The 25,605-nt window shown below is 34.9% G+C and overlaps 2 protein-coding genes across 5 annotated transcripts in view; one reads left to right on the top strand and one right to left on the bottom strand.

Moving 5' to 3' along the window:
* LOC115214058 (zinc finger protein 62 homolog) overlaps positions 1–25,605 on the top strand; it is a 31,477-nt gene that overhangs the window by 3,180 nt on the left and 2,692 nt on the right. For 2 of the 4 annotated variants that reach the window (XM_036504672.1, XM_036504671.1), the window contains exon 2: positions 16,227–16,534. In XM_036504672.1, the coding sequence (XP_036360565.1) occupies positions 16,227–16,534 (308 nt within the window). Of the gene's footprint in view, positions 1–13,228; positions 13,642–15,356; positions 15,737–15,904; positions 17,471–25,605 lie in introns of those variants that run through there. The other 2 variants (XM_036504674.1, XM_036504673.1) reach the window with 2 other exon arrangements.
* LOC115214357 (zinc finger protein 2 homolog) lies at positions 5,544–8,106 on the bottom strand. The gene is made up of 2 exons (XM_036504675.1): positions 6,437–8,106; positions 5,544–5,572 (listed from the first exon to the last, which is right to left on the bottom strand). Exon 1 carries the CDS (start codon positions 7,596–7,598, stop codon positions 6,507–6,509), a length of 1,092 nt encoding a protein of 363 aa, XP_036360568.1. The 5' UTR covers positions 7,599–8,106; the 3' UTR covers positions 5,544–5,572; positions 6,437–6,506.

Genomic DNA, 25,605 nt, shown 5'->3' with positions numbered 1-25,605 from the left:
TAAATATTGAAAGATGAAAACTTGTCCCAGCAAAAATCAGTAAGAGTGTTAGATACATTTTCAGCCTTTGGATCCTCCTCAATGATGAGTACTCACAGCCAGTCACATACTTGGACAAGAATTTGTCACCTCTGGTATAGAAAACAGTGAAAGGTTTTGTTTTATTTACTGATGTTGTAAACAGCTGCCTAGATGTATAAAAATCTGTGTTATCATCTTACATTTGTTTTCCATGCTGGTATGGATTGGACGGGTCATCACAGTATGAGTACCTCCCATTGGGATCCACTGCTCTCATAAACTTGTGCTCATACATGTTATTTGGTTTGATTCCTATGGCTGGATGCCCTTCTGCTAAGCATTTTATTGGGAAAACAAGTGTGTTGCTATGTATACAACAAAAGTAAATAGTGCATCAGCACAGTTGGTGAAGAGATGAAAAATGTAAATGTTAAAGTATTCAGCCATGTTTAAGTGTAGACAGTACTCAATAACCTGGGGCATGTACATTTGCTCAGGTATCTGAGGAGGGGAACAGGAGAGAGAGAAAGAGCAATGGTATCAGAAGGACCAGAACAGGTGAGAAAATGAAAGGAGAAAGAGTATGATGCAAAGAAGGTAGGAATATGTGGGGATAAGTGTCTTAAGGATATGTGAGAATAAGTGTCTTAAGGATATGTGGGAATAAATGTCTTAAGGGGAGGGATTGGCAATAGGAGAGGTGGCCAAAGGTAAGGTTTGTTGGGTAAAAAGAGCATGAATATGATAGAAAAAGGCAAGGCTACTTCGGTTAGAGTTAACACAGGAGAATGATTGGCAATAGCAGATGAGGTCAAAAGTAGAGGTGGGTGATGAGATAAAGGCAATAGTATTTGAGCTGTGGCAATACAGGTGGTTCAGAGGAACAAGAGTGCTGGCTAGCTGCTCAGCAGGGCAGGTTTAAGCTTACAAAGGGTATTGGGTAGGGAATTAAGGGTGGTCTGATGCAGCCTTCTCTAAAAAAGTGCTCCTGTGTCAAGGTTTGTGCTGCCATGTATGGTCAGGTTTTCTACAACATCTTACATCCTAATGCCAACTACTTTACAAAGTGCACTGGTGAAGTCACCAAGTAAATCACCAAGTAAATCACAAGATGAGTGGGAGTAGGAGTATGGTTTGATCTGTAAGTATCTGGTCTGTTGCCATAGTAACAAAGCTAAAGCATGCAGAGTGAAGCTGCTTGGCACAGATTAACCATAATCTCTGCTGTGCATGCGCACCAAGTTTTAATGTTTTAGCTCACTTCCGCTGTTTACAGCAGTGATTGGAAGGAAGGTGTGTAGCATGTGATCATAGCATTGACCATGGCAGAGAAAGTTGAACTGAGAATCTGCACCAAATTTTGCCAAAAGCTTGGCGATACCTCCTCAGAGGCCTACACAAAGTTTTTAAAAGGTTTTCATTGCTATCAACACAATCAAGATCTTGTGCAACTGAAACCTGAGTGTGTTTTTGGTCAGCTCAAAGCAGTTTTGGAACAAACATGACAGACATATCTCATACCCAAATCTTCAGCAATAATCAACTGAACTGAACTGTAACTAATCTGCACATCCTCTGATAACTCGCAGATGGTGATTCGATGATTTCCCTCACAGCTGCATGCACATCTGCCATATTTTTCTCAGTTCTGTTGGTTGCAGGTCTCCTCAAACGTTTGTCAATATTGACTTTTTCTCAGCCATCTCCAAAACATCTGAACCACTCATACACTTGTGTGTGGCCCATACACTTTCTGTAACTTTGCATCGGCCTCTGAGCAGGTATTGCCATGACAACTTTCTGTCATGGTCAATGCGATGATCACATGCTATACACCTTCCTTCCAAGCACTGCTGTGAGCTAGAATGTTAAAACTTAGTGTGCATGCACAGTAGAGTTCAAAGTCAACCTTTGCCATGTGGCTTCACTCTGCATGCTTTAGCTGTGTTACTATGGTAACAGTCCAGATACTTATTGATCAGACCATGTATATATGCATATGTATGTATGTATTATTTAATAAACACAATATGTTTTTATGTGCTGCTATTAGTTTCATGTGCTGAGAGAATACCAGACAGTATTTTAAAACGTCTGGTGTTCTAGCACAATCATCAGGCACTGCCCATATGGTGCTTCAGAATATTCTGAGTAATTCATAATACTGTTAAAGTGGAGTTTTGAAATAAGTGCATCATGAAAGATTTTTCACAATTTCATCAATTCTGTTTTAAAGATTGATTTCAGATTTGTCAAAATTCCTGTTTTAAGCCTCTCCTCCTCCTCCTTTTATGCAACTGGCTGTAATTTTTTCATTTTTATATGAAAATGCTTTCCATTTTTGCCTCCCTGACTTTCTCCTATTTGAAAAGATGCATCAAGCTGTAATTTGTTAAGCTGTATGGCTTAAGATTTTAAGGTTATGCTTTAGAATTATGGTGTAGGTTTAAGATTAGACTTAGGATTAAATGAAGAGGTGTGCTTCTTTTACAGTACCACAATCTTATCTGTTTTATATGGAAATATGAAGAAATTTACATTATTCACATTTGACGGATATTTGTCCTCATCTTAAGTGTGTGGGCTACTAACCCCAAGATTCTGAGTTTGATCCCAGGCAGTGACCTGAATAATATAATAATAATAATAATATTGAAAAATACCTTAGGAATGAGAATCCAGGTTCAAAATTTCCCCAAGACACCTGATGAAGGCTGGAGGGTATATCAGCTGAAACGTGTTAACAAGATGAGGACAAATATCCATCAAATGTAAATAATACCCCATTTCTTAAATATAGAACTGTATTATGAAGAAATTGTTAAAAAATAAATAAAATATATACTCTGCCAATTCTAAAATATTATTTTTATCAATATATGAGCAAAATATAGGTCTGGCCTGTATTTAAACCAAGTATATTACAACTTCTGAAATTTGTGCTGATACTAAAAGTTTATGAAAATTATATAATTATTGTAAATCAATTTAATTAACTAACAAATATTATATTTATCAAAAATTCATTAAAACAAATCTTCATAACTTTGAACCTAGCAAAATAAAAAACTTTTTAATGTTCTGTTTTTTGTGTAGCTATCCATGAACAATAATGGTTTCAAATTTTGGCACAACGCCATGTTCAGGAGAAGGAGTAAGGCATTTATGTTGACCCAGGTACTTGACTGGTACTTTATTTTAACGACCCAAATATGATGAATAGCAATATTAGCCTTAGCCTTAACACCATTATTATTATTACTATGCAAGTCCTGTCAAAGTCAGTCTCGCCTTTCATCCTTTTGGGGTCAATAAAATAAAGTACCAGTTGAGCACTGGGGTCAACTTACCCAACCCCCTAAAATTGCTGGCCATATGTCAAAATCTGGAATCATTATTTTATCCTGTACTTGCAGACATGTTTTACAAGTCTCTTTTTGAAACAAAATTTTAATAAAGGATGTAGAATTTTTACTAAAACTACTCACATGCAAATGATTTCATATAGTTTGAAGTCTCCCCTTATAAAGGAGGGGGGGGACAAAGGAAAAGATAAGGCTTGTGTTTATTTTTAGACTAAATTTATTGTTTTTCTTTTATGTCACAGACCAAAAAAAAAAAAAAAAAAAGCCGTGAACATTGCATGCCTACCTCCCCACTGAAGAGAAAAACTGAAAAATGTACAAAACAATGTGTTGATAACACACCAATAGAGAGAAAACACAGTCATTTTAATTCAACTAAGTAGAAATTTTGTGATCAACAATAACTAAAACAGTAGTAGCAGCAGCAGCAACAACAACAGTATGCAAAGATGTATTGTTTCAGGTGTAAACAGTAACAATAAGCTGACTTTTGCTAGTGTTCTGTCCAACAAAGGAACTTGATATAAAACATTTTTCTGAGAGATCAAAAGCTTGGAAACATTTTGTGCACCAAACCAGAGCCAAACAATTGATTACAAAGACTTGTGAGAGAAGAAAACTAATGTACCTACATCTTGTGAAAGATGCAACAGATTTTCTGGTTTTTGCGAAATTGATTCTAAGGCCCTTTGATTCTAGACCTTGCTTCTACATCTGATACTTCTCTAATTCTGGTAGTGACTCAGCTATTAGAGGAAGGTCATCACTATAGAGGAGATCCCATGGGCAGCTAGTCTTGAATTCTTCTGTTATTGCCTGGAGAACTATGATAATAATAAGGGACTAAGGACTGATCATTGGTGATACATATATATACATACATATATATATGCATATAAACATATTTTTTCTCAGAATGAGATAAAAATGTTGGACTCCTTATTTGCATTATCACTGAACCTGGAGCTTAACTATGGTTTCTCCATAGCACTTACTCAGCATTACCTGACACCTTTGGCTCTTACTGACAACATTACCTCTCATAACACCTATATATGCATATACATACATATATATATATAGACATATATATACATACATATACACATACATACATATATATATGTGTGTGTGTGTACATACACACATGTTGGGCTTCATTTCAGTTTCAGTTAAACAAATCCACTCACAAAACTTTGGTTGACCCAAGGCTTTACTAGAATACCATGGATATGAAATTCCTCATGACTCTGCAAGACCACAAACCATTACCAGAACTGTGTCCTGTGAAGAAGTACCAAGAAAAAGTCCTTAAAGCCCAGTATTAAATTCAGATGATCAGCAAAACTTACCTACAAGCTTTCTGCAAAAAAATCTACAACAACAAAAGCAACAGCATCAATTCATGAAAGCTGTTAATCTTATGGCAACCCTTATCATTTTCAGGAATGAGCCATGAGACATAAAAATCCCTCTTTCAGCCATGGCCAATGAAATCAAGGAGCGTCATCCACAACAATTACTACAACAGCTAGTTCCTAACAATCAAGAAGTATTGGTAACTGGTATTAAGGAAGGAAAGGAAAATATTAGATTTATAAGCTCTAAAATTCACTCCAAAATTGCCCACAGGCATATGGCGTAGTGGTTAAGAGCACAGGCTACTAACACCAAGATTCCAAGTTTGATTCCAGGCAGTGACCTGAATAATAACAATAACAACATCGGAAAAATACCTTAGGAATGAGAACCCAGGTTTGAAATTTCCTCAAAACACCTGATGAAGGTGTTAACAACAAACAAGATGAGGACAAATATCCATCAAATGTCAATAATGTACATAATTCCATATCTCTCAAATATAGAACTGAATCAAGAAGTATTCCCTTATTGCAGCACTACTCGATCCACTATGAGGTTGAGGAATAGTGGGAAGTCAAAAAGGTTAAATAAACCTGTGCTGGTAATATGTTAAAGGCACCCTGTACACACTGTTAAGTAATTAGCATTAGGAAAGGCATCCAGTGGTAGAAAACCAAGTCAAAACAGACTGGAGTCTGGTGCAGCTCTCCAGCTTACCAGTGTCTATCCCAGCATGGAAAGCGGATGCTAAATGATGATAGTTTTCATGATCAATAAGCCAAAGCACTAGTATTCCCTTTCAGAATATTTTAACATAAATGTCATCATCATCATCATCATCATCATCGTTTAACGTCCGCTTTCCATGCTAGCATGGGTTGGACGGTTCAACTGGGGTCTGGCAAGCCCGAAGGCTGCACCAGGCCAGTCAGATATGGCAGTGTTTCTACAGCTGGATGCCCTTCCTAACGCCAACCACTCCGAGAGTGTAGTGGGTGATTTTATGTGCCACCGACACAGGTGCCAGACGAGGCTGGCAGACGGCCACGCTCGGATGGTGTTTTTATGTGCCACCGACACAGGTGCCAGACGAGGCTGGCTGACGGCCACGCTCGGATGGTGTTTTCTTATGTGTCACCGACACAGGTGCCAGACGAGGCTGGCGGACGGCCACGCTCGGATGGTGTTTGTTACGTGCCCTCAGCATGGAGGCCAGTCGTTGCGGTACTGGCTACGGTCACGTTCGGATGGTTTTCTTATGTGCCACCGGCACTGGTACCACAAGGATACAAATTCCATTGATGTTCATCTATTTTGATTTGGTTCGATTTGATTTGATTTGATTCGATTCGATTCTCACTTGCCTCAACAGGTCTTCACAAGTGTCACAAGAAGGAAGGTATGCACAGGTGGACTGACTACGTCCCAGGTAGGGGCCACGGATTATGGCTTCACTAGTCTTGCCGGGTCTTCTCACGCACAGCATACTTCCATAGGTCTCGGTCTCTAGTCATTTCCATGGTGAGACCTAACGTCCGAAGGTCGTGCTTCACCACCTCGTCCCAGGTTTTCCTGGGTCTACCTCTTCCACGGGTTCCCTCAACTGCTAGGGATTGGCACTTTCTCACACACCTATCTTCATCCATTCTCGCCACATGACCATACCAGCGCAATCGTCTCTCTTGCACACAACAACTGATGCTTGCAAATTAGTAGTCAGATGCATGATTACAAAGAAAGGCTCCTTTCATCACAGTTCTACAGTTTCTCATCTGTGTGAATATATTTGTGACGCAATAAAGAAGCACGTTGAGTAAAATTTTTACCACAGCTATCACAGTGGTAGGGTTTTTCACCTGTGTGAATACGTTTGTGACGAGATAAATCACTATTTTGAAAGAATATCTTACCACAGATATCACAGTCATATGATTTCTCACCTGTATGAATACGTTTGTGCTTGTTTAAGAGACCATTCTGACAGAAAGTTTTACCACAAATCTCACAATGGAATGGTTTCACACCTGTATGAGTACTTAAATGGTAAAGCAAAGATTGACTTTGAGAGAATGTTTTACCACAAATATCACAGGAGTATAGCTTCTCACCTGTATGAATACGTTTGTGACGAGATAAATTACCACTGACAAGGAATATTTTACCACATATCTCACAATGGAATTGTTTTTCACCTGTATGAATATTTATATGGTGCAGTAAAGAACGACTTCGAGAGAATGTTTTGCCACAAATATCACAGTTGAATGGTTTCTTTCCCGTATGAGTACTTATATGATAACGTAAAGAATTACTCTGAGAGAATGTTTTACCACAAATATCGCAGTGGTATGGTTTCACAACTGCATGAATATGTTCATGTTGAGATAAGGCACTGCTTACAGGAAATGCTTTACCACAGGTCTTACAGAGGTATGGTTTCTCACCTGAGTGAATACGTTTGTGTTTAGATAAGGCACTACTTTCAGGAAACGTTTTATCACAAAACTCACAGTGGAATGGTTTCTCTCCTGTATGAACACTTATATGGCAAAGTAAGGTGCGTCTCTGAGAGAATGTCTTACCACAGATATCACAGGAATATGGTTTCTCACCTGTGTGAGTACGAATATGGGTAGACAATTGTCCTCTTTCTAAGAATGCTTTACCACAGATATCACACCGATGTGGCCTCTTCCCTGTATGAATTAATTTATGTCGAATTGAATATCTTTTCTTTGAAAATACCTTCCCACATATATTACAGGGATATGATTGTCCCTCTGTATCTTCATAGTTATCTCTAGGTTGTGTTTCATCACAAACCTTTCTTTCATACAGTTTCTCATCCATAATTTCTTCTGTTAATCATATAACAATACAAACATATGTTCCAGTTTTTCTTTGTAATTTATAAATAAGAAATTGTTCCACAAATATTCTGAATAAACACTGTATTAATTCAAAGAAATATATTCTTAAAGTATATAAACCATAAAGAAACTCTTATAAGACCCAGATTGAATCTTTTCCCAGGAATCAATTTGACAATGACATCAGGTGAAAGATCCCTTAAATTGTTCCAGTTTTCAATATCCAGCTATGAAAGATGTTTCACAGAAGTCACTTCATGAGTCATAGTAAATTTTCCATCTACATTCAACACACAAATTTATCCAGTAAACATTTTCTCAATTTCACAGAAATTAGTTGAAGCAAATATTAATCCAGAGAAATATTTCACAGTAATTCAATCAACACTGTAGTTATATGGTGACATGTGCTTCTGATAATGTCTTTAAAATCAAGCAAACTTCTTGCTGTATTTCGAAAGAAATTCTCATCCTTATGTCACCAGACACCCTGAAACAGATATTATAAAATATAAATGTAAACATAAAAAAATATTGAAGGGAAATAACTTGGGCAGAAACGTTTTAAGATAAAATATAAAAAAGAAAACCAAATGTTAATGTGTGTATCAGTGGCTCTCAACAATTTTAAATCTATGGACCCCTTTGATTGCTGTTCTTGTGAACCCCCATAGCCGTTCGATGTTTTAAACTTGTTTTATAAATATTTCAAAATTCCTATTTTGTTTTCACACATTAACTTTGTAGGTTGAACTACGTAAAACATTTGAGAAAGCAATTTAGCTGTTTCTTGCAATATAAATAAATTATATGGTCCCAAACACCTATGATCATAGGTATGCTCTACTAGGGCTGATATGGAGCTAAAGAAAAACAATACCGCCACAAATAATACTATGTGGATAATGTAGTCTTCAATACAATATGTATAAATAAAAAGTGTAACAGTAAGGGCGTAATACTGTTAATAATATGTCTGCACTATCAGAGTTGTCTAGGAGCGACACATCTGTTTGCGAATCATTGATATTTTGTACAAACACACATATATATGATACGTTATAATACCAGAAAGATAAACATATTTTTCTTATTAATTACAACTGGGGGTATGCAAAGTAAATACACCATTTAATAAGATAAATATTCGGTTAATATCTAGATCCGCACCCGGTGGAAAACATGGAAACGCAAATGTGTAACAGTTGTAAGGCATCGTATATTGACGTAATAAGACGGAAAAAAAGGGCGCTGACGAACGGGGGTGGGGGAGGGGGGTCGGAAGGGGGGGAGTCGGAAAATTCCCAGGATCAACCTGGAATCTAAAATGTGTAACAGTTGTAAGGCATCGTATATTGACGGAATAAGACGTAAAAAAAGGGCGCTGACGAACGGGGGTGGGGTGGGGGGGTCGGAAAATTCCCAGGATCAACCGTAGAGGATCCACGCCCAGGTGGCAAAAATGGAAAAAAGTATGTGTAAGAGGTGTAAGGCATCGTATATTGAAGGAATATGACGAAAAAAAAGCGCGCTGACAAACGGGGGGGGGGGCTCGGAAAAAAAAATATATATAGACTAGCAGTATCGAAAAATATTGAAAATAGCAAAAAAATTGAAATTCTCGACCCCATGTCGAATTTATCGATTTTTTTCAGAACTGGGGGAACTTTTCAAAATTTTCGCTGCGTTAGTTTTGAATTATGACATTGGGCTATGTGTGTGTCAAGTTTCATCAGAATCGGTTGAAAGCCGTGGTCAGGGTGAGAGTACAACCTGACAGACACACAGAAAAACTGCCGTTTATATATAGAGATTTTTAGAGAGTTACTTCCCTTATGCCAACAATGCGTTTAAATGGTGAAAATTGATGGTAAATTTTTCTTTAAATCGTAGGCAATTTTCCGAGCCCCCTCCCCCCCCCCCGTTTGTCAGCGCGCTTTTTTTTCGTCATATTCCTTCAATATACGATGCCTTACACCTCTTACACATACTTTTTTCCATTTTTGCCACCTGGGCGTGGATCCTCTACGGTTGATCCTGGGAATTTTCCGACCCCGCCACCCCACCCCCGTTCGTCAGCGCCCTTTTTTTACGTCTTATTCCGTCAATATACGATGCCTTACAACTGTTACACATTTGCGTTTCCATTTTTTCCACCGGGTGCGGATCTAGATATTAACCAAATATTCATCTATTTGAATCTAACCAGACACTATTCAATTCCAGTAATTTTTTCAGCCTATAACAAAATATTTACCAAAAATATAAGAGATTTCGAAAATTTCCCGCTTACCATCTTCCATTAATCTAACAGCAATATTAACAATAACTAGTATTTAGAGCCTTACTTTCGTATTTAAGAAATACGAACTGATGTTAGATAAGATGTGATTATTTTTTCTGTCCCCTACTAGTAGCACGCCAAGTAAAATGCTTAGCGGCATTTCGTCTGTTTTTCGTTCTGAATTCAAATCCCGCCGAGGTCGACTTTGTCTTTCATCTTTTACGAGTCAATAAAATACGTACCATTGGCGTCGATATAATCGACTTACAAACTCCTTGAAATTACTGGCCTTGTGCGAAAATTCGAAGCCAATATTTCTTTCAGGCTAATTTTTTCTAAATGTAGTAAAGCACCAAAAACTATAGTTATTGTTAATGTTACTGTTATTGCAATGTAAAATAACAAAAAGTAAATTTCCAAAATTTTGATATGCTTATGAAAATATTTTGTTAAAGACGATATTATGTGAAATTCAATATTATCAGATTAGTCCTGAATATATAAATATAAAATTATCAGAGATGGCAGGTTTGGGAAAATGGCACCATTTTTACCATGCTTGCCAGCACGTTTCCATTATTTTGTTCCACCTCTCTCCCTTCCTTCCCTTCCTTTATTCCTTCCTTCCCTTTCTTCCTGATTGGAAGTGGGGACTCAATAGTATGAGATAGGATGAAAAAGCTGTCAGGTGAAACTTAAAATCCTGGTCAACACAAACTTTATTGTGTGTGTGTAAATTGATTATTGATTCAACACAAGTAGTTGTTTAAGCATCTTAGGTTTTTTTTAAAATGTTTTGGTTTCATTTTCAATTCCACAAAAATTATAGTCATCATTTAATGTCTGTTGTCCATGCTGACAAGGGCTGAACGATTTGACCAGGTCTGGCAAGCTGGAAGATTTACCAGACTCCAGTTTGACTTGGCATGGTTTTTACTTCTGGATACCCTTCCTAACATCAACCTCTCAGAGAGTGTAATGGGTGCTTTTATATGCCACCGGCATGGGTGCCATTTATGTGACACCAGTATCTTCCACAACTGCTATTTTACTTGGCTTGATGGGTCTTCTTCTCAAGCACAACATAATGTCAAAGGTCTCAGTCATTTGTCATTGCCTCTGTGAGGCCCAACACTTGAAAAGTGTTTTGCAATATGTACCTAAAATCAAAGATCACTGTTGTTTAGCTCATATAAGTCCATTCCTAAGAGTCTAGTTGCAATAGTAACAGATCAATTCTAGATTGAGCTCTTCGCAGTCTCTGTCCATGTATGCACCATGACATCAAAAGTACTGATCCTTAAAAGTTTCCACTCGCTCTTTTTCCTTTTCTGATCCCAAACTGCTCTCAGCTTGCTGTCTAATCCCAATGTAGCTATTGCTGCAATGCTTTGTAACCTGTTTGTCATTAGCATTCTTGATTTGGTTATTATATTCCCTGTAGCCTTAGTCCTGTAGCTCGATTAAAATGTGATCTGAGAAACCAGTCATAAATGTCAGCTTGACAGTCTTGTTCAGATCTTATATGGTGTGTCCAACCAGTTCTGCTAACATTTTCTTTTCATTGATGAACACATTCACCTGTTCTCCTATCCATCTTACTCCCACTAGCCTGCCATTGGCCACAAACACTCCCTATTTTAACTTGGCTTCTGCTTTTCCTTGGATCACTCATTTGTAGATACACAGTGAATGCAGGACTCTCTAAATATAATAGCATGAAATTTGCTGAATCACTGATTCTTTGCAATTTCCCCACCAACACTTGCTGGAGATATATGTTCATGTAATAAAAAGGACTCCTACATTTGGCTGGCATGAACTTCATTCTCTACATCATGATGTCTGGTGACGTAAGGACGAGAATTTCTCGCTCAAAGATACAAGACTTATTTTGCGGCCATTTCAGGAAAATCTGAAGGTGATGACTTCCCCTTCACCTTTAGACACCAAATAAAAATTACTATAGTACCACTAGAGTTACAGCAAGATACTCTTTAACTTAACTGTAAAAACATAAAAAAAAATTGCTAATTCTTTATTACAATTTATTAAACCTATATTGTACAGTGATGTATCTTAATAATACTAAAACTCTAGGGATGTTTGTCTGTACCCAAAATATCTCAGAAATAGTATACTTTATCTAAATGTTTTTGCATATTTATTTTCATACTTACCTTTGGCAGAGGAGTACATATTTTTGTGACATTTGGACCTCTATTTATTAATGAAAACAAGTAAACATAACTTTTGTTTGTTATTTCTTGACGAAAAAAAAACATGGCTTCTGTAACGTCAACCCACATACAGAATACACACACATATAATGAATGTCATGGCACGTCAATCAACACAAACACACGTCTGCTATCTGTGACATATACACACACATAGTCTTCATCTCTTTAAGAAAAAAAAAATGTCGACTTTTTGACGTACACAATATTTTAATCATTTAGAAATATTTTTAACTGAATGAGATTTCAAAAATGTAAACTGTTTGTACAGTAAGTATTTATATTTTAGCTTTCTTTAAACAGACAATATTGTAATGTCTTTTTTTTTTATTATTGGTAAGTCGTTAATTTTCGTAAAAATTTTTTTTATTTACTTTTGTTTTAAAGTGAAAGAGAGGAGAAAGTGAAAAATATGTGTACGAGTATATGAAATGGGCGTGTGTGTATGAAAGAGAGAAATAGTGAGAGGAGGTGTTGTCATGTATACGTACATACATCAATATATATGCGTACATCTTTTTTGTATGTACGTGTGCATGTGAGAGAGAGTGAGTGAACGTATGTGTTCTCATGTAAGTGGTACTCTCTCTCTCTCTCTCTCTCTCTCTCTCCTCTCTCTCTCTCTCTCTCACACATCCATTTCATATACATGTTCATATATCTTTCACTTTCTCCTCTCTGTCACTTTAAAACAAAAGTAAATAAATAAATTTTTTTACGGAAATTAACGAACGAAATCAGCTGACCTGGATGACACTTCTGAGAGTCAAAGCGAAAGATCGCCCCAAGGGAATACCATTACAAAACCTTTTTCGAGTGCATTCAACCTATCCTAGCTCCAAAGATTTGGCTACTATTTCTAGCACACCCTACCACGTAACAGCTATTTTCGATAAAGGACCTGAAATACCTGTTACGTGGTAGCAGGGCGTGCAAGAAATAGCAGCTAAATCTTTTTTTTTTTTTCGGGGGAAAGGAGCCGTTTACGCGTGATTTCGATGTCACATTCGTTGAAAGCATGCAAAATAACCAGGAAAAGAACAAAAAAAAAAAATATGAAGCAAAACTCCGTTGCTGGGAAACTCAGACTTTGCAGGTGACCCAACGGATCTCGGGTTAACTAACATTATATTAAAGCTTTGCATTAAGCTACAAAATGATTCTCTTGTTAACTTCCCAGTAGCGAACTTAACGGTGTTAAGAGAGGCATGTCTTCCACCTCTATTAATACTATTACCTTCGATTTAACAAACTTTCAGCATTGTTGCCAGACATTTTCGTCTGCTAATCCGTTAAATCGAAAGTTTATTACATTGAGAGTTGTCCCGCTCTAACATTTGTTCAATACGTAAGTACGGCTACAAAAATTATTGCAGTACTGTTATTGTTATGGAACGTGACTAGAAGCTAAGTTAGAAAATTTCTAAATATTTATGGAAAATTCTTTGTTACTGGCGATAAGAAATTCTGTGAGTTTTTATGGAAATGAATATTCTAAGGTTAGTTTTAAGTAGATAAATATTTCTTTGATTTATTAACTCTTTATAACTCTTGTTGTAAATAACATGCAAACGCATGTTTGTGTGTTTGGTGGTTATAGTTGTTTTTGTTTAGTCCTAATGGAGCAGATCTTTTGTCAGCCGTGACCATCCGATTTTTAAATTTTTATCTTTTCGAGTAGTTGTCTTCATTATCTAGTGTATCTTCTGTTTCTTTTGATAATAGGGTGTAATTTGAAGGAGGTTGAGCGAAGCAGTATTTGGTTGTATTATATTGTTTTGGGAACGAGATGAATGAAGGGTTATAGAGGTTCATCTATAAACAAAGAACTAACGATCTGCCAAAGTGTGGAAGATGGAGACACCCCAAAATAACACATAAAATAATCAAGAAGTAACAACATTGATTATTGATGGCCATAAACAATATTGATGTGATTTTTTAAAAAAATGAGTGCGTAGTGTTTGGAGACGAGAATATAGGATGTCCAGTAAACTTATCGGCATAACTTATCAACGTTTCATTTTATAAGCTTCTTTTTATCGTAATTTATTTTAAGGAGATAAGTTGAAGTACTGTACCTTATACGAAGGAAAAAAATTGTTCTTCAAAGTTCTTTCTCCAAAGAAAATCAAAGGTAAACGAATAACATCTAATCTATATATTCCAACTTCATTCTGAAAGGATGTGTTTGCACGTAGGTCGAGTTCACTTTCCACCACTCATCTGGATATCAGTTACGAAGACTTAGTTTGTCTGGCTCAAAGCCTTCCTGCTTCACAACTTTAAATAAATCTTGTTCTTCAAACTTGCCAAATCACAATGAATCGTTCCTCCACCCTTTATGACATCAATTTGCACAACTCCACTCGGCTCTCGCCCTCCTCCTATATCCATACAGTTGACACAGAAGCTGAATCTTTCGCAGTTCTGAACTGTCTGCAGTTATCTACATGGATCACACAAACACTGTTGATTTCTTTTTCAGCTTCAAATACACAATTTACCAAAGTTTGTCTATGCTCTTACAGTAAGGAAGACTGACACCATTTGTAAAGTGAATTCCATACAGTGCCTCGTGTTGTATGTATGTGGGTGTATGCACACACACACACAAGGGAGTACTGAAAAGTTCCTGGCTTTAAGGGTGTTATGAAAGGCTTGGTTGGAGGCCTAACCTTCCAAGTTCTTTTACAGGGCTTAGAAAAACTGAAAGACCACTGCAATAAGTGTGTGAACCAGAGAGGGGAATATGTTGAATAAAATCATAATTAACTGATTCTCCTATATTTTCTTTTACCGAAAGCCCAGAACTTATCAGCACCCCTTCATATAACATAAAGCATAAATATATGACAAGCTTCTTTCAGTTTTCCTCTTCTAAATCTACTTAATAAGCCTTTAGTTGGCTTGGGGCTATAGACAGAAGACAGTTACCCAAAGTACCACAATGTGAGACAACCTAAAACCATGTAGTTGGGAAACAAACTTATGACACTAACTGTAAAAACGTAAAAGCTCACTATGATATCTCAAATCTCTGAGTTTACTTTATTTGAGAATTTAGTGTATATGCTCATTTAAGGGTGTTTCTGAGCAGCCAAACTTCCCTTCTGACATACTCAGAATAATGATCTCCAAAATCAAGAAGAAAATGTATTTGCCATGTATTGATGTATAATTGTGTCTTATATATTTTATTTGTATATTTCAGGGTGTTCGATGGCATAAAGATGAGAATCTCTCTCAAGTTACTGCAAGAAATTTGTTTGATTTATTTTAAAGATTCAAGAATGATTTTGTCAGGAACACATGTCACTATATAGCTACAATGTTGATTAAATTACTGTGGAATATTTCTCTGAATCAGTATTAACTTCAAATATTTTCTGTGAAGTTGAGAAAACATTTACTGGATGAATTTGCGTGTTGAATATAGTTGGAAAATTTACCATGACTCCTGAAGTGTCTTCAGTGAAATGTCTTTCATAGCTGGATATTGAGAACTGGAACAAATTAAGGGGTCTTTTACCTGATGTCATTGTCAAATTGATTCCTGGGAAAAGATTCAGTCTGGGTTAAGAGTTCTTTATGGTTTATATACTTTAAGAATATATTTCTTTGAATTTACCATGACTCCTGAAGTGACTTCAGTGAAATGTCTTTCATAGCTGGATATTGAGAACTGGAACAAATTAAGGGATCTTTCACCTGATGTCATTGTCAAATTGATTCCTGGGAAAAGATTCAGTCTGGGTTAAGAGTTTTTTATGGTTTATATACTTTAAGAATATATTTCTTTGTTTATTCAGAATATTTGTGGAACAATTTCTTATTTATAAATTACAAAGAAAAACTGGAACATGTTTGTATTGTTATGTATTTAATGGAAAAAAAATTATGGATGACAAACTGTGTGAAAGGCAAGTTTGTGATGAAACACAACCTAGAGATAACAATGTCTTGCAGCAGACTCTGGAAGAGACAGGGAAAAGCTCATATCCTTGTAATGTATGTGGGAAGGTATTTTCAAAGAAAAGATATTCAGTTCAGCATAAATTAGTTCATACAGAGAAGAAGCAACACCACTGTGATATTTGTGGTAAAGCATTCTTTTGTAAAAGTAATTTATCAAATCATATTCGTATTCACACAGGTGAGAAACCATACACCTGCGATATCTGCGGTAAGACATTCTCTCAAACTGGTCATTTAGCATGTCACAAACGTACTCACACAGGTGAGAAACCATACTGCTGTGATATTTGTGGTAAAACATTCTCTCTCAGACATACTTTGCTTTACCATAAAAGTGTTCATACAGGAGAGAAACCATTCCACTGTGAGTTTTGTGATAAAGCATTTCCTGAAAGTAGTGCCTTATCTAAACACATGCATATTCACACAGGTGAGAAACCATTCCAGTGTAAGATTTGTGGTAGAGCATTTCGTGTACACAGTGCCTTAGCGCAGCATGAACATACTCATGCAATTGAGAAGCCATTCCACTGTGATATCTGTGGAAAAACATTCTCTCAGAGCATTACTTTACGTTATCACATAAGAGTTCATACAGGAGAAAAACCATTCAACTGTGATATTTGTGGTAAAACATTCTTTGAAAGAAAGCGATTATCTTATCATATTCGTACTCACACAGGTGAGAAGCCATATTCCTGTAATAGCTGTGGTAAAGCTTTCTCTCAGAGAACTTCTTTACATTACCATATAAGTACTCATACAGGTGAGAAACCATACCATTGTGATATCTGTGGTAATTCATTCTCTAAAATGAGCACTTTGTCTTCCCACAAACGTATTCACACTGGTGAGAAACCCTATCACTGTGATATCTGTGGTGAAAAGTTCTCCCAGCTTGGCAATTTATCTCGCCACAAACGTATTCATACAGGTGAGAAGCTACATTCTTGTGATATCTGTGGTAAACAGTTTTCTGAAAGGACATCTTTACTATACCATGTAAGTAATCATACAGGAGAGAAGCCATTCCACTGTGATATATGTGATAAAACTTTTTCTCAGAACAGTTTCTTAAACAAGCATAAACGTATTCACACAGGTGAGAAACCGTACTCCTGTGATATCTGTGGTAAGGCATTCTTTCAAAGAAGTGCTTTATCTTGTCACAAACGTATTCATACAGGTGAAAAGCCATACCAGTGTGATGTTTGTGGTAAGACATTCTCTCAAACTGGTCATTTATCTTGCCATAAACGCATTCACACAGGTGAGAAACCATACCACTGTGATATCTGTGGTAAAACATTCACTTTAAGTAACAGGTTGAGAAACCACAAATGTATTTGCACAAATCCACACTAGAGAGAAGCTGTTGTAATGGTATTGTGATATCTAGTCAAAGAATCTCTCTTTGTAGTTATATATCTAATCACTAAGGTAAGGGAAGGTGTATGGCTCAGTAGTTAGAACATCAGGCTCACAATCTATAGGTAGTGAGTTCGATTCCTGGACTGGCCTGTGTGTTGTGTTCTTGAGCAAAACACTTTATCATTCAACTATTGCTGTTGTTGAATAATAATCTTAAGGCCACAATTTACTCACATGCATCATATTTTAGAGTTTGTCGCTAATTCAGTTCTTAACTAAATGGAAAACTGTTAACAATTTTGGCATTAAAAAAATTGAGATTGGGTCCAGTAGAAAAGTTTGCATAAAAATTTGTAGCAATGTTATAGGAGATTAAGTAATGCCTCCAATCAAGTTTATATCTAAATAATTCTTTTATTTTAAAAACAAAATATATTTATCTTAGCTTCAATGATAGAAGAAAACATAAGGAATTTCATAGTTTTGGTCCCATGCAACAAAAATTTGTATCAAAAAAGTTGAGGTAAAAGATCATGAAAAAATATAAGGAAGGCAAAAAATTGGATTTAAGTATAAATAACTTTTATATTTTAAAGACAAACTATATTTTAATTCCTCAATTTGAGGAATTTCATGGTATCAGTCTCATGCAATGAAGTTTTAAAAGAAAGAAGTTATGAGTGTTTGTTTCTCAAATTTCAGGATGATAATATAGTTCTATACTTTTTTTTATGAATATAGTTCTATAAGAGGACTTTTAATATATGTCACCAGCATCATTGAGTTAAGGAAAAAATTATGAACGACATTGCTAATTTGCAATTAGTTTAATTACGTCATCTGTATTAATTAATGCAGTTATATCATGTAAACACAGTCCCGTAATATCTGAAATGAGAAACAGAATCATAGCAGTTTACAGTGACAGGAATTTCTCAGTAAGGCAAAAAATTAGATTTAGTATAGTTAACTTTCATATTTTAAAAACAAACTATATTTTAATTAAGCTTAAATGATAGAGCTAAGATTGAGGAATTACAAATCTTATTTTTATTCTTTTAGATTAAAACTTCTTATTTTAATTTAATAATAATAATTCAATCACAAAAATGGAAAAAATTAAAATATTATTTAGAAATTCATAAAATTCATTATTCAATTATCAATAAAGTAAAACCTTAAATTATTAATTAACACATTATTAATTAGCATAATAGCATAGCCTGGGAAAAACATGGATTACATGGAAAAATGCAAGCAAGAGATATTACACTTAGAAAAGTTCTGGTAAAGTACAGAACATGAAAATTTTTACATAAAATTTTACAGCTAAGGACAGAATTTGAATATTAAAAATTATTTGATTTTAATTTACAAGTAACATTATGATTAAAAATGGTACCATCTTTTTGTTAAAATATTGACACACTAGAATACTTAAAAAATGAGAGCCAGAAGTACCAATATAGCCAAAGTTTTATGCAAAGTAGAATGATATATATGGTAGGCAAATTCATTATGTAAAAGGCATTGGGTCAAGACTAAAAATGTAAAGACTTGGCAATAACTCATGCAAATTTTATTGTAAATTTGTTATTATAGATGGATTTTACTGTAATATATAACTAATTTTTGTATTCTATTTATTGTACTAACTAATTATGTACTACTATTATTTTTTATAATCCATTTTCAGATTTCTAATTATTAATTAATAATTTAAAAAATGAATTTTTTTAAAGTACAAAAAATATTTTGAGCTATTTTTTATTTTTAATAGTAGTAACAAATAGAAGTAATAACTGGTAATAAAATTTTTAGTTTTAATAAAAGCTAATATTTTCTAAATCTAATTTTATCCTTAGCTGCTATATTTTAAGTAAAAATTTTCTTGTTCTGTACTTTACCAGATGTAATAACTTGTCCTGTACTTTTCCAGATTTATCATCTTAATATTATTTCTCTTGCTCGCATTTTCCCATGTAATTTCACATTGCTCCAATTCATTAAGCTGTAGAAGTGAGTTGCAGTACCACTGGTGCCAAGCTGTATTGGCCTTTGCCTTTCTGTTGGATAACATCAGTGGTGTTGAGAGGTGAGGCTGGTATGCATGGATGACTGCTGGTCTTCCATAAAAATAACCTTGCCCAGACTTGTGCCTTGGAGGGGAACTTTCTAGGTGCAATACCATGGTCATTCATGACTGAAAAGGGGTCTTTACTATGGTGAGAGAATTATTGAACACATTTCAATTGGAACAAACTGAAAGAGTACAACAGTGTACAGAGAAGCCTAAGCATTCCCTCAAAATTTATACAACAATATCCTTGACATCTTTTACAAGATATTGAATATAACTAAATTGTCTATGTGTGACCATTCACTACATAAGAGAAATAGCAACCAAATCTATCAAAAATTAAAGGAAAAGTTATAAAAAAGGGCAGATGCATTAGATAGTTGTCCTTCATATACAATACAAAACTGAAGATATGATTATTATTATTATAGGAAAGCCTTTCATGATAGGTGTCCTTAGTAGCTAGTACTTACTTGGCCTTACAAATGGCAACGATTTGACTGAGGACTAGCGAACCAGATGGCTGCACCAGACTCCAATCTGATCTGGCAGAATTTCTACAGCTGGATGCCCTTCCTAATGCCAACCACTCCGAAAGTGTAGTGGGTGCTTTTATGTGCCACCAGCACGAGGGCCAGTCAGGTGGTTCTGCCAACGGCCACGCTCAAATGGTGTTTTTATGTGCCACCTGCACAGGAGCTAGTCCAGCGGCACTGGCAATGACCTCGCTCGAATGTTATTTCCTAATTTCCAAGACTGAAATTTAAAGTAACTTCATCACACATACAATATTTAATTACACTAAAGAATTCAATATCTTCATTTCTTGATGTTTGTTATTATTTTCTCCATTTTTAAAAAAATTTTAAATCAAAAAAGATCTATCTCGCTTCTGATTTGGATGATATTGTAAAATGTCAGAATTTTACTTAATCTTAATAAATACTTGTGAACGTGGTAGCATCTGCCTAAAAATTCCAATCAAATGGCGGTGCCCCAGCATGGCCACAGCTCATGAGCTGAAACTGGAATCAATCAATCAATCAATCAATTATTTAGGCATTTCACTTAGGTTATAATATTTTTCAGTATTAAGGTCTTTTCAGGTAGAGAGATAGCAGAATCATTAGCTCATCAGACAAAATACTTGGCAGCATTTCATATTCTGAGTTCAAACTCCATTTGAAACAAGTATCAGTGGAGTGTTGTAGTATGCCCCTCCCCTGAAATTACTAATCTTGTGCCAAAATTTGAAACCAACATTATGATCTTGGTACTACTCACAACATCTTGTGTCATGGATATACCATCTTGTTTCTCATTCTTTTACTTCAAAATAAGTTTTGATACATCTCACGCATAGCTTAATTATTTAATTTTAAACATCAGTCATAATGTTATTCGTTGCTTTGTATATTCTTTGTTGAATAAATATTTATGTATTATTAAACATCTTTGTTTATTATTTTTTCTCTGACTTAAAATTAAATAAAATAAGCAAAACAGAAAAAGGAAGACTTAAATGTTATTGATTTTTTTTTCAGAAACTGTTTCGAAAATTTACTGACAATATTTCTTTGACAAAAAGAAATCAATGCAAAGATATGAGTTAAGAAGGAAAATTCTAAATAGAGAACTTCCAGAGCAATTTAAACTGTGAAGGAAACATAAACTAACTTGTGGGTAAAATAAATTCTGCATTGAGTACTTAGTACTTTATTAGGATATCTTTGAAGTGTGTTTGTTTGTTTGCTAGATTTAATAATTCTGAGATATGTGGCGCATCGCTGTACTTGAAAAGACCTGCCCACCACAACAGAATTGAGATCCTAAAACCAAGGTGTCTCGTAAAAAGCACTGGTGATGGTGCTACATTATAAGCACCCAGTACACTCCGTAGCTAGGAAAGGCATCCGGCTGCAGAAACCAAATCAAAACAGACTATGGAACCTGGTGTGGATCCTGGCCTTGCTAGTTTCTGTCAAGTTATCCAATCCATACCAGCATGGAAAACAGATGTTAAATGTTGATGATGAAATAGAGATGTCAGTATGAACAATATTTCATATCTGCAGAAACTGCAAGAAGTGAAATAGCTAAAATATCATTTAGCAACACATTAAGATATTTCTGTATTAACAGAGATAAGGCGGAGAGCTAGCAGAAACGTTAGCACACCAGGCGAAATGCGTAGCCGTATTTCGTCTGCCGTCACGTTCTGAGTTCAAATTATACCAAGGTCAACTTTGCCTTTCATCCTTTCGGGGTCGATTAAATAAGTATCAGTTACACACTGGGGTCGATATAATCGACTTAATCCGTTTGTCTGTCCTTGTTTGTCCTCTCTGTGTTTAGCCCCTTGGGGGTAGTAAAGAAATAAGTATTTCTGTATTAACAGAGAAATTCTATTAAGTGGGGTAAAAGAAAGAGAAAACCAAACAGAAAGGTAACATTCCATTGAACAACATAGGAAGGAAGAGAAATGAAAGCATTAAATAGGAGTGAGGAAAAGTAAGAGAAAAAAAAGAAACAAAAAGAAAAATTAGTGAAGTGGTTGACAAATAAGTTAAAGAATGACTGAAACAAGTTAGAAAGAATATGCAGAGTAGTCACTTGGTGGAAGAGAAACCAAAGAAACTATGCACCCTTAAAGATATGGATTTATTATCTGTAATATAGATCAACTCAAAGAATGTGCGGTTTCCTTCATGTAATTTCTGATTGATTCTTCAACCACTTTGTTCCTGATGTAAGGCAGTTATAGATAAATGTTGCAAGGATTTCCCCACATAAATATTGCTTCTTGATAATTAGTAGAGATGGTTGTAATAAATGGTTTCCTTGGTTTCTAATACAGTTTCAATTAATCAGTGAATAGATAGGAGAATAGTTGTCTGCAAGAAGCTCTATAAAAAGAACTATTGCAAAAAAATGGTTGTGGGAGAGGATGTGAAAGATGTCAAAGAAGTTACAGGGAGGTGTAGGATGATTTAGAATGTATGAATCTATAACATTAAGTCTTGAACTTTGTAACTATTAGTTGCTTGGAATTTATTGTAGTTTATGGCTTTGGCAAATGTTTGAAAAAAGTTGTTGCCGAATATCGTACCCCCATCATTACCATGGCTACCATTCTAGCATGGTTAGAAGTTTAACATTTTTGTTGGCGGTTACAAAATACCTTCTTATTTTCGTATATACATTATAAACCGATGGAGCCATCAACACAACGGACTTTCTGTTAACAAACACATGCATGTTTTCTCTCCTTCATCGTTTCTAATCCATTCCTACTTCGATTTAACGGACTCCCAGCATTAACAGATAGTCCTTCCTCAACAAATCTGCGAAGTTGACGACTTTACGCCTGTCAACTTCTCTAAAAGATACCGAATGTGCAAATCATATGTGGGGTGCGACCAGATGCTGAGATAAAAAAAAATTTCCCCACAAATAGTTTCAATACAGTTTGACAGAAGGATTTGGAAGAGTTGGATGAGAGTTCTCTGGTGATTTTCTTTCATGTAAATAAATGTTTATGTTAATTTTAAAATTTGTCAGCAAAATCATATAAAATGACAATGTTCAAGAAAAGGTGTATGTTTATATATTATATATGAAAATTATATTTATTGTAGCCTAATTTTAAATACGAAAGTATGGCAAAAATATCTATTGCTATTGTTAGTATTTAATGGAAGAAAGAAGTAAGTGAAGATCCAAAATTTCGATATTTTTAAGGAATATACTTTGTTAGAAGTGATAAGAATTATGTGTTTATGTGAAAATGAATGTTTTCAGATTAGTTTTCAGTATATACATACTTCTGGAATCTATTCGCCTCTAATAACGTCTGCTGTTATTTACCAGAAAACTAGTTTACCTCGACTATGTGAAATATCCGCGAACATCTAGTTCCGAAGAACTTCGTGAAAAATGCGTATTTTATCGCGAAATTTTGCTAAGTTACTTTTCTGTGAGCTTAGGTTATAATTATGGTTAAAATAATTTAGAAACAGGTTTTGGAGGTGCTTCGGATCGTTCTTTCTGCCACTGCTCACTTATTGTTACCATCAGTATTGTTACCATTAGTCAGGCATTTATCATTATTTTTACTTTTGAAATATTACACATTGTACACTCTTCGAAATGTATTTTGCAGAATGATATTAAACAATAATCATTTTAAAGAGAGTTATGAGAAAATATCAGGTGGGGGAGAGAAGGATTCGAAACTCTTAAAGTTATTTCAGTGCAATCGTAATCTGCAATTATATATATATAAAAATATAATAAAGACAGTTCCATTATTATTCTGAATAAATATTGTTACATCAAACAGTTTTAATAAAATCTGAAAATACGTAACTGGAAAGAAATTCTGTTACAACTCTTCATTTGGATAGAATCAAGTCCCAAGAATCAATCTAGGAATGAGAAAGCATCTCATAAAAGATCCCAGAACTTGCTCCAGTTCTCTCAATATCCAACTATGAAAACTATTTCACATGATGAGTTGTGGTTATAATATATATATATATATATATATATATATATATATATATATATATATATATATATCTTTTAGAGAAGTCGGCAGGCAGAAAGTCGTCAACTTTGCAGATTTGTAGAGGAAGGACTATCTGTTAATGCTTGGAATCCGTTAAATCGAAGTAGGAACAGATTAGAAACGATGAGGGAGAGGAAACATGCATGTGTTTCTTAACAGGAAGTCCGTTGTATTGATGGCCCCATCGGTTTATAATGTATATACGAAGGTATTTTGTAACTACCAACAGAATGTTAAACTTCTAACCATGCTAGAATGGTTGCCATGATAATGATGGGGTACGATATTTTGTGGAATTTTCTGCTGCTTTAAATAAAGTATATATATATATATATATATATATATATATACACACATACAGGGTGGCCAAAAATTAGGTTTACAGTTATTCAAGTATCTCCTTCGTATTCATATATTAATAGTTTAGATCTTAATTATAAAAAAAAAACATGAAACCATTATTCTATGCTAATTTAGTTAATTTTCTCAAGCTCCCTTTTCAGTTTGTAAGATAGAAATTTAAATGTAATAAAATGTTTTAAAAGAAATTTAAAGTGCCTACGTGATAACTGTAAACTGTAATTTTCATCATTCTGGTTCCTACAAAGAAAATACATTTACCAGTATCTTATAAGCCTCAGAAGATGGTTAAAGATGAATGTTATTATTTTCACCCAAATTAGTGTAGTGAATTGACAGAATATTTTGTGGTATATCTTTTGGTTAGTTACATTCTGAGTTCAAATTCCTCTGCAGTCAATTTTGCATATGATCCTTTCAGGATAGATATAGAAAAAAAATACCATTCAAGAACTTGGTTAACATAATTGACTAAACCACTATATTTTAAAATTTTGGCCTTATGCTTAAATGAGAAATCATTTTTACTCAAACTGCCGAATAAGTATTAATTATACTGAATTACTGTTTAATTAATTTCTATACCATCTTAGTTAAAGAAATTGTAGTCAAATGTATCACACATTGAATAACAGACATTAAATAACAGAAGAAAAAGACAGAGTGGTCCTAGCCATAATCCAAGGCACATTACAGTGCTAATCAAAAACATGGGCAGAGAAGCCATTACACATTGCAAATCTCACTCCTGAAAGTGGCCATCTGACATATTGGCAAAAGGTCACTTCACAAAAGACACTACAAGCACAAACATGCTATATTCTTCCTCTTCCCTTCTACATCTAACATCCAAAGTATCTGTGTTTGAATTCCACTCAATTCATCTAACTTACTTCCCTTGATCATTCATAGTTTTTACAGTAAATCTCTTCACTGAACATTTTAATGCAAACTTTATTCTGAGATTTGTAACTCTTGTGAATTCAACTGAATCAAATTCTTGGAAGATTTACAAAGGCTATGAATTTATGTCCATTTGACCTTTCCTTACCCAGTCTTTCTTCTAAAGATACTTAGAGAAAGTTCTCATCATTAATTTTGGCA

The sequence above is a fragment of the Octopus sinensis genome, linkage group LG7 (assembly GCF_006345805.1).
Source record: "Octopus sinensis linkage group LG7, ASM634580v1, whole genome shotgun sequence".
Taxonomy (NCBI): Eukaryota; Metazoa; Mollusca; class Cephalopoda; order Octopoda; family Octopodidae; genus Octopus; species Octopus sinensis.
The sequence above is the reverse complement of the archived record's forward strand: the minus strand, read 5'-3'. Positions and strand labels throughout refer to the sequence as shown.